This window comes from Heterocephalus glaber, unplaced genomic scaffold (genome assembly GCF_053883595.1).
Source record: "Heterocephalus glaber isolate CG9 unplaced genomic scaffold, H.glaber_assembly_v1.0 deba00001531, whole genome shotgun sequence".
NCBI lineage: Eukaryota > Metazoa > Chordata > Mammalia > Rodentia > Bathyergidae > Heterocephalus > Heterocephalus glaber.
Genome location: NW_028258329.1, coordinates 20,775,001 through 20,789,046, shown reverse-complemented (window position 1 = coordinate 20,789,046; position 14,046 = coordinate 20,775,001). Strand labels below are relative to the sequence as shown.

At 37.1% G+C, this 14,046-nt stretch overlaps 1 protein-coding gene across 2 annotated transcripts in view; it reads left to right on the top strand.

The window, feature by feature from the left end:
• Hdgfl3 (HDGF like 3) overlaps positions 1–14,046 on the top strand; it is a 65,084-nt gene that overhangs the window by 28,692 nt on the left and 22,346 nt on the right. For both annotated transcript variants that reach the window (XM_004852872.4, XM_004852873.4), the window contains exons 2-3: positions 8,404–8,480; positions 13,620–13,758. In XM_004852872.4, the coding sequence (XP_004852929.1) occupies positions 8,404–8,480; positions 13,620–13,758 (216 nt within the window). The remainder of the gene's footprint in view (positions 1–8,403; positions 8,481–13,619; positions 13,759–14,046) is intronic.

Here is a 14,046-nt window from a genome sequence, read left to right as displayed (position 1 = left end):
CTTTTTTTCAAACTGCTACATTAAAGGGTGTTTCCATAATATCATGTTTGTGATTCTTTTAACAGAGTTCTCTTCAAATATTAAAGTGATCCATTTCCTGTTTATTAAACCAAATATATTCACTTTTTAAAAAAATCTTTCCCCTTTCTTTTATGTGAATTTCCTTTTTCCATAATATCCTTTCCTCTTCTCCATCTACACTAAATTTGTTATTTGCAAGCTTGTCTTTACCAGTTTTATTCAGTTGTGTTGTTTTTTTTTTTTTGGTACCAGGGATCAAACATGGGACCTTGCACCTGCAAGGCAGGTCCCGGAACCACTGAGCTACATCCCTGACCCTATATTCAGTTTTATAAGATTAAAAGTTTGCTTTTGCCCCTCTTCCAGTTAGCCACACCTCATAAACTTTTTTTTCTTTTTCTGTGCTGGGAATTGAATCCAGGCCATTGCACTAAGCTATATCCCCAGACCTTTTTTAATTTTTATTTTGAGACAGGATCTCGCTAGATTGCCCAGGCTATTCTTGAACTTGTGATGTTCCTGCCTTAGCTTCCCAAAAATGCTGGGATTACAGTCATCCATCACCATACTGGGGTACTTCATAAATATTTTTATAGCCAAATTATTTTTCTTCTACATCTTGTCCCAGCTAGCCCACAAAATTCTTCTCAGTGACATATTCACAGGCTAGCTTCCTTGTCCTTCTCATATTCATATGTAAAGACTCCTTCACACTAGAGCCTCATAATAGTTTTTCTGAGTAATTCATTATTAAAAGTGTTCCTCAACTCCTCTTTTGCTTCCCTGTCATAGCTGGGGTCACTGATCCTATCCATGTGCAGTGTAGGTGTCTTCAGATTCAGTCAGTCAGGAAACCTTGGTCCTCCTGACAGTTTTTTCTTTCCTGACATTGAAGCCTGAATTAAATGTTCCTGATGCTAGATTTGGCATCCATTGTTCCAGGTGTGGTCCTGAAGTATCTTCCCTTGCCAATGACAGGCACTATACTTCACTCCCCACCACTTTCTCCCCGTTTCTCTTCCCCTTTACACACATACCACACAGAGTTGGCTCAGTCCGTAGGACTAGACTGATGACTTCTTAGGTTCAAGGAATATTTGTGATGTTCCTGCCTGTGTCGGGCACTGCTTTAGGCTCCAGCACGACAGTGGTGAATAAAACAAATCTCCCCTAAATGGAGATAAACTACTGTCAAGAACATGCTAAAAACAAAACTAATGCAGAATAACAAATTATGAGGAAAGAGCTATTATTTTAAGTTAGGCTATAAAGGAAATCTCTCGAGCAGAAATTTGATTGAAGGGGATGGTTCATGAGAGCTTCTGAAAGAGGTTTTTTTTTTTTTCCTGGGGTAACACTTTGGTGTCCTTCCCTGGCCCTCTGGCCCTTATCACTCCTCACCCTCCATGGCACATCACTCTTAGCAACCACCTGTACTCTTACCATGCATAAGAACATTAAAGTTACCACATACAAGGTTGGGCCAACAGGTGGAGTCCCTTTTCCCCTCTGCCCTCTAGCTTACCTGATGCTGCCTATCCCTTACTCCATTGGTGAGGGAGTTGCTCCTACCATGTGGTTGTGGGGGTGCTAAACACACCACCCACCATGGGGAAAGTGAAACAGGAAGCAGTTTATTAGTTATGTTACTCACAGCCTAGGGAAGAAGGACACTGCCCACTACTCAGGAGCACTGGGAGGCAGGATTTGTAGAATCAAGAGGCTGGGATACTATGGATTCCCACAGGAGAATGGAATTGGCTTGTCTGGATAACTCCAGGGGCTGTCAGGGAACTGAAACCAGACACTCCGCGATAAGTGGGACCTCTTCCTGGTCCCTTTGATAGGGAGAATTTTTTGATAGGGGCTTCATCCACAGATGCAGAGTGGAGAGAACTTTGAGATGGCCCAGTCAAGATGCTCCCAATTTTATCAGATGTCCAGGCCACGTGTAATGTTGGGCTTCAGATCTACAGCACAGTCTAAGCCAGTTGAGTTTTCCAGTGAACACCAGCAGGGCTATTATCTGAGAAGATTTGATCACTTGCCTAAGACAAGAGTTTAGACAATGAAGTAGTCAAAATATAATGTTAAAATAAAGAATGATAGCCCTTTCGGAATGAGGAACTTTTGATGTTTGTTTTAAAACAAATATAAGGGTATGGCAGAGTCGGCTCAAAGTACAATAGGTTGTTCTAGTGAAATATGTCACCTCTGCTACCTACACAGATTGTTTAGAGGGTGAAGGATAATCTTTTACTATTCCTTGTTAAGAGCAGACAAAATTCCAAGACTTATTATTCTAACACAGAATACCAAATTCAGGTTTTATTTTTAAAATACTAGGCATTGGGCCTGGGATTTATTAGCTCAGTGGTTCCGCTGCCTGCTTCACAAGCGCAAGGTCCCAAGTACGATCCCCAGTACCAAAAAAGAAAATAACTAGGCATTAATGGATCTAAAGCTTTTCCTTTTTAATGTTATGAATGAATGCATGGAAACAGCCCAATTTTGGCAAAGTTTTAATCTTGCATTACATATTTTGAGACTATTTGTAGCTATTACCATCCAAGGCAAATAAATTTCCCTTTCCACAAGTCTTCTATATATAATTTCCCTTTTCACAAGTCTTCCTTCAGTGTTGTGTTCATCCAAGTTTTGTCCTTCATTATCTTCTTCTGCATTCTGGAAAAGTCTATATAGACTTTGAAGTCTTTGTTAAATTAAACATCTGTGTAATCTTAGGATCAGTTTCTGTTAGCTGCTTATTTTCTTACTATAGGCCCCATTTCCCTTTTTTAATCTAGTAATTTTTATTATGTAATTGGATATTGTTACTGATGAATTATGGAGACTCGATTTTAAAATCTTTTTGACATTTAATTATTGTTATGATAGACAGTTCAATTATTGGCTGATCACCCTGAATTTGGCTAACTTGTCTTTACATTTTTAAAAAAATTTTTTAAATAACTTTATTATCAAACACACACACATACAAAAATTAAAACTATTCAAAGGAGAACAATGCAAGAGAAAAAAACTACAATAATATTCAAATACAGTAGAACTCAACCAAAACAAAACTGAAAAACAGTTAAACATTTTTCCATATAACTTAGAAAAGCATCTCAAGCACTAGCAAGACACCAGAGGATGTGATTTGTTTCAGAAAGATCCCCAAGACCAACACTGAACAAATAGTGGTCTGAAAAAAAACTCCAGTTAGCTAGCAGACTCCACATAAGCCAAGCTTCTCCCTAATTTAAATTTCGATACAGTCATATGACACGCGAAGGAAACACAATCCAAGAAATATGTTATTAGGCAATTTCATCTGCGTGTATCCTTAGGCTTTACACTTTTTTAGAGCAAAGCTACAGATAGTCAAGATACTTCCTAAGCTCAGTTAATTTGTTAGAACTCATCTAAAATCTCCCCTGCAGATTTCAACAGGGCCTCATAATAGGCATTGTTTAAAACAAATGTAGTTAGTCTTAATCTATAACTTAATCTTGGGGCAAAACTTACACTGATGTTTTAGCTGGATGTTTGAGGCGCTAAGGAGGTGATTAAAAGATTTCTTCACTTTGGCTATACCTCCAAAGTCCTCTGAACAAATTGATTTTTAATATCTCTGTTGTGGTTTTGTTCCCATAGCAACTGACCTCTGGTATGCTACTTCTAAGTCTACCCACTTCCTGGTCAAAAACCCAGAGGGACTCTCCACATAGACTCCTGGGACTCCCAGATACGCAACTTCATCCTTTTCAGAGCCCATCCCATAGAATCCAGTTAATTCAGCCACTCCAGTGTCTGATTCTGCTTCATACTCTGTTCAGCTCTATCGCTTTTACTTGGAATTCAGCTTGTTAAATCACAGTTTGGAAATTGTCCCAAAGCAATGAGCCAGGGAATCCTGAATCTCTCTGACAATGACCTTTTCCTGGGTACTATAGTCTTGTGCCATTTGACATGCACTGCTAAGGAACACACAGCTCTTCTACTTGTTAATTTTGAGGCTGCTTACAGCCCGCAGGCTAGTTTGGTGCCACAAACAAACATCACAGAAGCAGAAATTCTGCTCATAATTTTAAATAATCAGAAATATCTTGAGGAAAAGTTCTTAACTTCTCAATGAAATGGTCTGTGCCTATATCTTTAGGAATATTATTAAATAGCAGCAAAGAAATAGCAAGTTTTGTTTATAGAATGGTAATTGTAATTTTTCACATAAGGATGAATTTTTCTTGCAAATTGTAACTTTGACAACAAAAGGGAAATTTAAAAGAGAAAAAATTTCTTCCTTAATACCACTTACCTCACACTTAATATTTACATTTTCCATATTTCTTTCTAGTCCCTGTCTATAGAAATAGGTACTATAATTGTAATCATAGTGTACATAAAGTGTTCATTTTCTTAACATTATGCCATAGGACTTTCATACTGACACGTTTTTAAGTGAGTGAAATTTTAGCATTATGAAAGCAAAAATTAAGAATCACTGTGTGCCAGAGATTATTCTAGATAGTAGGTATATTATTAGTTAGTTTTCTGTGATTATAAGAACAGACCTAATGTTTGGTAATTTGTAAATGAAAGAGACTTATTTAGCTCACACTTTTGGAGACTGGAAGTCCAGAAGACATGGCGCAGACCCTCTCTGGGCTTTTTATCACATAATGACAGACAATGTCATAATGGTGGAACATGTAGAAGAGAGGGAGATCACATGACAGAACATGAAGCCAGAGAGGGATTCAGATGCCTGATATTTATATAACATAAACATAAATATAGTGCTCTTTCATAAGAACTAACTCAGGCGTCTTATGAGAAGTACCTTAACCCCTCCCCAAGGCATGCTGCCAATGATCTAACAGCCTCTCACTAGGCCCATCTCTCTTTTAGTTTATTTATGATGTTTGCTGTACATATTGATTATATTCATCATGGAGGTTTAATACATTTACATAATACATTTTAACTTTTTAAAATTCTTGTTCTTTCTTCCCACCCCATTCCATCTCTAGTTCACCTTTCAATTGTAGGAAATCTGTCTTCCTATTTCATATTATCTTTTATTTCACTTTTTAAATTAGTTGTACTTTGGATTTTTCATATAAGAAAACCCATGCCATATTTGTGCTTGTGTGTCTGATTTATTTCACTTAACATTATGTTAAAGGTGCATCCATTTTCCTACCAATGACTCAAATTTATCCTTCTTTATGGCTGAGTGGTATTTCATTGTGTATATATACCACTATCCATTCATCTGTTGGTGGATATATAGGCTGCTTCCGAGATTTAGCTCTTATGTGTTGTGCCAGTGTAAACATGGGTATGCATGTGCCACTGTAATGTGATGTCTTTTAACTCTTTGGGGAAGAAACCTAGAAGGGGAATAGCTGGGTCAAATAGAATTTTGTTTCAGTTTTTTGAGGCTATCCATACTGATTTCCATAGTGGTTGTACAAATTTACATTCCCACCAACAATGTAGAAGAGTTCCTTTTTCCCCTCAGCCTTGCCAACATTTTATTATTTGCTTTCCTGATGATAGCCATTCTTTCTAGAGTAAAGTGGAATCTCAGTGTTACTTGAATTTGCATTTCTCTTATGTAGGCCTACCTTTTAAGAGTTACTCTCTCTTCACATTGCCATACCAGCAACCAAGCTCCCAACACATGAACTTCTGTGAGACATACTTAACTCATATCCAAGTGATAGCAGGAGTGATAGAATTTTTAATAAGACATGACTTCCACATTCAGAATTTCATAATCTGATGGAGAATAAATTGAAAATAGGGTAGTACTAGATAAACAGTACAACCATAGAAGCATACAGAGTCTGGTAAAGCTTCACAAAAGGGGTTATTTTAAAAATTTGTCTTTCCTTTTTGTCAGCTACTCTTCCAACAGAGGATTAATATCCAGAAGATATAAAGAACTCAAAAAACTTAACTCCAAAAACCAAATCAATAAAGGGCAAATGAATTGAACAGATAATTCTCATAAGAAACACAAACAGCCAGTAAGTTTATAAAAAAAATGTTCAATGTCTTTAGTCATTAGAGAAATTGCAAATCAAAACTACATTGAGATTCCATCTCACCTGGTCAAGGCGGTTATCATCAAGGATACAAAAAACAATAAAAGCTGGCAATAATAATGGAGAAAGAGGAACACTTATACACTTTTAGTGTGAATGTAAATTAGTACCGCCACTGTAGAAATCAGTATGGAGATTCATCAAAAAACTAAAAATAGAACTACCATTTAACCCAGTTATACCTAACTTCTGGATATATAGCCAAAGAAATTCAAGTCAGCATATTATGAAGGTACCTGCATACCCGTGTTTATTGTGGCACAATTTACAATAGCCAAATATGGAGCCAGTCTAGTGCCCATTAACAGATCAGTGGGTAAATAAAATGTAATATATAAAGAAAAATTAAATTATGTGATATGCAAGAAAATGGATGGAACTGGTGAGCATTGTGTTAAGTAAAATAAGCTAAACTCAGAAACACAAGTATCATGATTTTCCTAATATGTGAAATCTAAAAACAGATTATGTGAAAGTAGAGGGGAGACATTATTAGACAAGCAGAAAACAATAAGGGGGTGGGGGAAGAGGGCTATAAAGGAGGGTAAGAAGGGATGGATGTGATCACAGTGTTATATGTATGTATGAAAATACCACATTGAAACCCAATATTTTGTAAAATTAATATGCATTATTAAAAATATATTTTAAAAGAATAGCTACAAAAAAATATCTCTTAGCTGGGATGGTAGCACATGCCTGTAATCCCAGCACTGAGGAGACTAAGGCAGAAGGATGGTAAGCTCAAGGCCAACCTGACTACATAGTAAGACCCTATCTCAAGATACCAAAACCAAAAATGTATCTCTGCATAGAGCCATGCTGTGTTGCTGGACTATACCAGGTAGGTAGGAACAGGAGAGGAAAAGTCAGAGAACACCCAACGAAAGTTAGGCAGTGCAAGAGCATTTCTTTCTCGGGGAGCTTATATAGTTAGGAATAACAGTAACAACTACCTGTCATTTATTGAGCACCTGGTGTGTGCCAGTGATTCTAAACTGCCTTCTATTTGCTGGTCACAGCAACCCTGTGAGTGATGTGTATCATTAGCTACGTGTAAAGAGATGAAGAAACTGCAATTGAGTGACTAGCCTAAGGTCAAAAGCCAGTAACCAAGAGTCAGGTCCCAGATCTGGCTTCCAGAAAGTAACATAGCCATCAAGTAGATTTACCATGAAGCTAGTGAAGCTTCAGTTCAGGGCCTCTCACTTGCTAGACCCCTGTGAATGCTGAAAATTAAGACTGTTCCAGGTAGAGAGGGGAAGCCAAATTATAGCTAGAAAGCATTTCTAGGTAAGCATTTCTGGGACCTTGCCTAAAGAGCTCTTAGCAGCAAAATGCTGGCAATTTCTTATAGTTTATTTTCTAACTGTAAATAAATACTCACTTTTACAACTAAACAGTATGTGTCTGAAAGATGAGTTCAACCATCAGAAAAGGCTGTAAAAGAAATTATTATGCTTATAAACAATTCCATGTAGTTTCATATTGCTGAATCATGACACGGGAAGAGAAGAGTCACAGGAATTTGGACTGGCCTAAGACCATGTCTTGAGACATTCTAACTAATAATGTACATGTAACTATATGATATTCTAAGGAATGTAGACTTTATGCTATTAAAAGTCCTCACCCTCAGCAGTAAATAGGAATTGGTAGGTCTGAGAAAGGGTGAAGTATCTGTTTCTTAAAGCTTAAGAAGTAACTCATCTGTACAGCTAGGAATGCTGCAACCAATGAAAAGCTATAGAAGGGTTTGAAACAAGGAAGTGACATAACCAAATGTGTATTTTAAAAGCTAATTGTAGCTTAAATGGGTTGGGGGAGAGGCTTGTAATAGTCCAGCCAAGAGGTGATGTCTTTTAATGACCACATAATATTTCATCACATTAATTTTTCTATTTTACAGTATGTATATTTCTAGATTTATATGTATCTATAAATTCACTGTTACTCAAAAAAGAACATATTTTAATTTCTTTGCTGTTACTGTTATTTTTAATTATTTTACTAGGACAGAACCCCCAGGAGTAATTTTTTGGGTCAAAGAATTTTTGCTCCTGCCTATGAATTATCATAATGGTTATAACAAATATACAATTTTAACTAATATGTGATAGGCCAAACATGACCTTTACAGTCATTTTGTTAGGTTCAATAAAAGAAAAATGATTATGCTTTTGATTAACTTTATTAGCAATAACCAAAACAATGTTTATATTGTTTACAGTAACAATGTAATAGCTACATTTATCTTTAATAGATTGATGAACTCCCAGAGGGAGCTGTGAAGCCTCCAGCAAACAAGTATCCTATCTTCTTTTTTGGCACCCATGAAACGTAAGTCAACAAAATAATGTAAAGCTGCAAGTGCTCTAATTTGACTCTGCCAGACTCCATTGTTTATAAATTATTCATAAAAGTTTATATGTTGTTAAAGTCATTATAATCAGTTATATAAAGTTCTAAGCTTAAAATGTGTTTTTTCCTAATGCAGAGACTTTTCATTCATAGAAGTCTTTATGACTAAAAGCACATCCTTTGCTTTTGGATGTCATTTATAGTTCTACTTAAATATTGCTCATCATCTGGAGGTCTTCCCTCATATTTCAGAGAACAAAGTTATGAGGCTTATTCAACTTGCTGGACCCTTAAGTAAACACATGTTTTAAAGGTCTTCCACCTGTATTAATTAACATACAGGCTCCAGTAATATAGACATTTATTCCCTTCTTTTGAAATATTCCAGTGGTAGGAAGATCAAGATGGATAAAGTTCTCACTCTGGATTCCCGGCTTCCTTCTCTTTTGGCTTATCACTCACTGGTGTTGCCCTTGTCTGCTTAATTAAAAAAAAAAAAAAAAAAAAAACTCAGCCAGTACATGTGCATTTTGCAGGAAGAGGAAAGGAGAAAAAAGAAGTAAATGCAAGTAATTTCTTACAAGGAAATGACAGGAAGTTGTGTATGTGACTTCCACTTGCATTTATTCCATGGCAAGAGCTTGGTCATGTCACCACATCTAGCTGCAAGAGAAGCTGCAAAAACATCTCTAGCTAGGCAGTGCTAAAAACTTGGGAGAAGTAATCCATTAATGAAAAAAAGAAGAGAATGGATACTGGGGGACAGTTGGCAATCTGATATTTAAGAATGTATATGGTTATTTATAAAAACAAAACATGGTGGGCCGGGGATTTAGCTCAGTGGTTCCGGCGCCTGCTTCACAAGCGCAAGGACCCGAGTTCAATCCCCGGTACCAAAAAAAAAAAAACCCTCGTAAGTCTTTAAATTCAGAGTCATTCTCTCTTTTCATTTGTGTGTTAGTAGAACCTGGCATAAACCCTTTCTTATTTTGTCTCTGCTGCTCTGACATTTTCCTCAGTTTTGTTTTGAAAAAGCCAGGAGAGGGTTCCCAAGACAAATTTCCTTCTTCATGTAAGAAATACTTGTATCTTTCAGAAAGTTAGTTTTTTGGTTATCATTTGTCTTGTGTGTATGTTGTGATTTTTTTGGTACCGGGTCTAGAACTCGGGACCTTGCGCTTGTGAGGCAGGCACCAGAAACACTGAGCTAAATCCCCGGCCCTATCATTTGTCTTGTTATGGGGGGAGGGGGGCCTTCATTTTGTTTTGGTCCTGGGCATTGAACCTAGAGCCTCAAGCATTCTAGGAAAGTACATTTCCATTAAGCTCCACTCCCATCCCTATTTTCATCTAATATGCGGTGTGTTATATGCAGCTCCTCATGTTTTCTTCCTTAGGTTGCTGGAAGGCTTTTAGAAGTCAATGTTTTACTTATAATAAATACAGAGGACTTTGTGATTATATATTTTTATGTTTGCCTCATTCCTGGCCATTTTATGTATATACTCTTGTTAGGATTTTTTATTAGGATACCTTAAATCTAAGTGATCTGATTGTGTTCCGGGACAAGGCAAGATGTAATAAACAAAACCATGACATTGCCACTGTGTGCACCAAAATCAGCCATTTACTAACACTGTGTTTACTCTCAGTCCTGTAATAAACATATTTTCTAGGCATTCTGTAAGGCACTGGAAAAATTTTGTTTTCTTTTGTTTTTTTGGTACTGGGGATCGAACTTGGGTCCTTGCGCTTGTGCAGCGGGTGGTGAAACCAACTGAGCTAAATCCCCGGCCCAGCACTGAAAAAATTTTAAATGCCCTTAAAGAGCTTGTGTCCTGGTAGATAATGACTGATGAATGCAGCAGAATCATTCCAGTGAACAGTGTAAAGGATTTTATAGAGCTATCTCTTATAGCATCCTTAATGTAAGTTTATGGCATCATTCCAAGACTGAATTCAATAAAAGCCATTCTACCAAGGATCATATGATACTGTTCATATGTGGGATTTTGGGGGGGGGGTTCTGGTTTGACCATTCAGAGGCAAAGTTTTAAAATATCTGGAAGAGAATGAACTTCCAAAACCCTGCAGTAACATTGTTTTCTGCTGAACTGTTCTGAGTGTGGGGTGTCCCTGAACCTAGAATTATATTGACCCCTTCTCTCAGGGATTGTGTCAGGGTTCTTACATACACAGCATTTAGTCCACCATGTGGCCCACATAGGCATTCTACAGAATAGCTGTTGAGTGAATTAAAATTAATTAAATGAAATAAATGAAGAGAGGGATAGTATGTGAAAGGTGAGAAACTTAACAAAAATGCTATGTTCAGGTCAGCTGAGAGCGTTACCCTAAGGAGGACCACAGTTTTTTTCAAAACACGACATTGAATCTGTTCATGCCAAGGTGGATAAGTGATTGGAAATTCAAATTCTCTTCTATATGACATTACTCCAGTAGGTTTAGTCTGGACAATTTTCTGTGAAGCCTTTGCTAGAAATAATATAATCCTGAGAGCATATAGATTTGAACAATTTTATTTTCTCCCCTAACCTCTAAGATTTGAAAAATATACAGCAAAGTTAACCAGTTGAGAAGAAATTAGGTTTATGACATAATCAGTAATCCAGGAAAAAGGCAGAGTTGTTTATCAAAAACAAAACTTGTCTTAGAATAGTTCATTCACAGTCTCTCTTTCTGGCAACAGCTAACACAGCCAGTTGTTCAAGTCATTCCTGGTGAATGAAAATAAAAATGTATCACCTATTCATAAGAGAATGCTTCCTAGTCTCTGTAGCCTTGAGAGATGCATCTCATACATCTAAAGGTGATATTAAAGAACAAGATGCCGGTCATAGTGACACATGCGTATAATCCTAGCACTCAAGGAGGCTGAGGCAGGAGGATCACAAATTGAAGCCCAGGCTGGGCAACTTAATGAATTGCAAGATTTTGTCTCAAAATAAAAATCTTGTGTATATAGCTCAGTGGGAAGGCCCTACATTCAATCTCCAGTTAAAACAAAAAAAAACATAAAGGGCCGGGGATTTACTTCAGTGGTTTCGCCGCCTGCTGCGCAAGCGCAAGGACCCAAGTTCAATCCCTGGTACCAAAAAAAAAGATAAAGAATGACTGCTATCAAAAAATCAACCAATAACAAATACTGGCCAGGTTGTGGGGGAAAAGGAACACTGCTCCACTGTCGGTGGGAGTATAGACTGGTGCAACCACTGTGTAAATCAGTATGGAGATACCTCAAAAAACTAGGATTAGAGGTCCTATATGACCCAGCTGTTCCCCTGCTGGGTATCTTCCCAAAAGAATTAAAAGAATCATACCACAGCAATATATGTGCACCCATGTTCATAGCAGCACAGTTTATAATAGTTAAAACTTGTAAACAGCCCAGTTGCCCATCGACTGGAGACTGGATAAAGAAAAATGATTTTTTATAAAATGGAGTACTACTCAGCCATAAAGAATGAGAAACTAGAGACATTTATAGCTAAATGGATGCACATTGAGGCAATACTCTTAAGTGAAGTAAATAGAATACATGTGTAAATACTGAATAGTTTCTCTGGTGTGAGAAACTGAAAGTGTAAATAAGGATCAAAATGTGTAATAGATAATGTGAAATGGGAAGAAAAGGTCCAAAAGGGAAGTGGGAATGGTAGGGGAAAGGAATAAACATGAGAAAAGGAAAAAATGGAAACAAAGTCTTTGTAAATGGGAGTGAGGAGTGGGGGGGTTGAAGGGAGGGCAGGGGAATGGGGAAAAAAATAAAAACCAAGATAATATCATGTGAAGGTACAAATTCCCAATGATGAATGTCATTTTGTATAACTAAAGTGTACCAATAAAATTAATGAATTTTTATAAAGGTTCTACTACCTGCCTCACAAGCGCAAGGACCGGAGTTCGATCCCTGGTACCAAAAAAAAAACAAAAAAAAGATAAAAAGATAGAAGGCCAGAACTTATTAAATTGGACCCATTCACCCTGACCTTATTCTCATTATTAAAGTCCATGAGAGCTCTGGCTAGTACAAGTAGCCAACAGCCGGCACCATTAGGCAGCATAGCCCACAGTTACTTCCTATATACAGAGTCAAGGGTGTAGAAAGTACAGAGCAACAGTGGAGCCACTTCTCTTTTTCAGAGACAGAAGGCATCTCCCACCTCAGAGCCTTTGTACATGCTCTTCCTGCAGCCAGCTTCGCCTCCCTTAGTTATTTCCTTAGATGGTCCCTTGTAGGTGAGCTCTTCCCTGAGCTTCATATCTGAAATTGTAAAATTTACCCCTAGTCCTTCCCACAGTCTTCTCTTCCCTTTTCTTTTTTAGTAGACATACTATATGTTTATTTATTAATCATTTTATTATCTTACCACTAGAACATGTGCTCCATGAAGGCAGAGATGTTGTTCCCTATAGAATTCCCAGAACCTCTGAAACAGTGCCTGACACATTATAGATATTCAATCATTATTTGTTGAATGAATAAATAAATCTTAGCTTGAAATGTAAGCTTCAGGGTGTCAGCCAAATTTTGGGCTTCCATAGTTTCATTTACCAGGTTAAGGTCATAGATAATACTACTAAAGATTCTGTTTCAAATACATACATCTATTAGCCAACTTCAGAATTTATTCTGACTCATTTTTATGGTTATGATTAATGTTTTAAAAAGTTGAAATTGGATAAGATTATGTTTACTTTACCACTTCTGATTTTTTATTGCTTGGTGCTTTTAAAAACACTAATAAGCCAGACATGGTGGTGCACACCTGTAATCACAGCACTCAGGAGGCTGAGGTAGGAGGATCACCATGAGTTCAAGCCACCCTGGGCTACAAAGCAAGACCCTGTCTCAAAAAAACCAATCAATGAATGAAGGAATGAATATAAAATCAAAGTAGCATGGCCCTAGTTTGCCGGCTTGAATACTAAAAGATCCTTTTTTTTTTTTTAACTTGAAGTGTGTATCTAAAACATCTTGTGACATGTGCCTGATTTTCAATTTCCTTTCTATACTGTGCTCCAATACCTCAGTATTTAGAATTAAGGTATCTTCTGTCTGAAGGTCAGCGTGTCAATTCTAACATCTCTCTGCAGTGCATTTCTAGGTCCCAAAGATCTTTTTCCATATAAGGAATACAAAGACAAGTTTGGAAAGTCAAACAAACGGAAAGGATTTAATGAAGGATTGTGGGAAATAGAAAATAACCCAGGAGTAAAGTTTACTGGTTACCAGGTAATGGTTTACTTCATTGGCACTTGCTATATCTCATTTCCTTGGTTTTATCTCTTTTTAATATTTTTGTAATATGTCCTTTATACTAATAGTTACTTTTCATCCTTTTGAAGTCAGAATTATTTTTGGCTCTAGTAGCATTTTGGGCTAAATGCATCTCTTTTACCCAGAAGGGTTCAAATCAAGTGGCCACTGAAAAGTTGAGTTTGGCCACTGATTGACCGATTGAGGGAGGGTCTCACCTTGTTACATTCCTGGCTGAAGCCATCTTCTGCATAGCTGGGATTA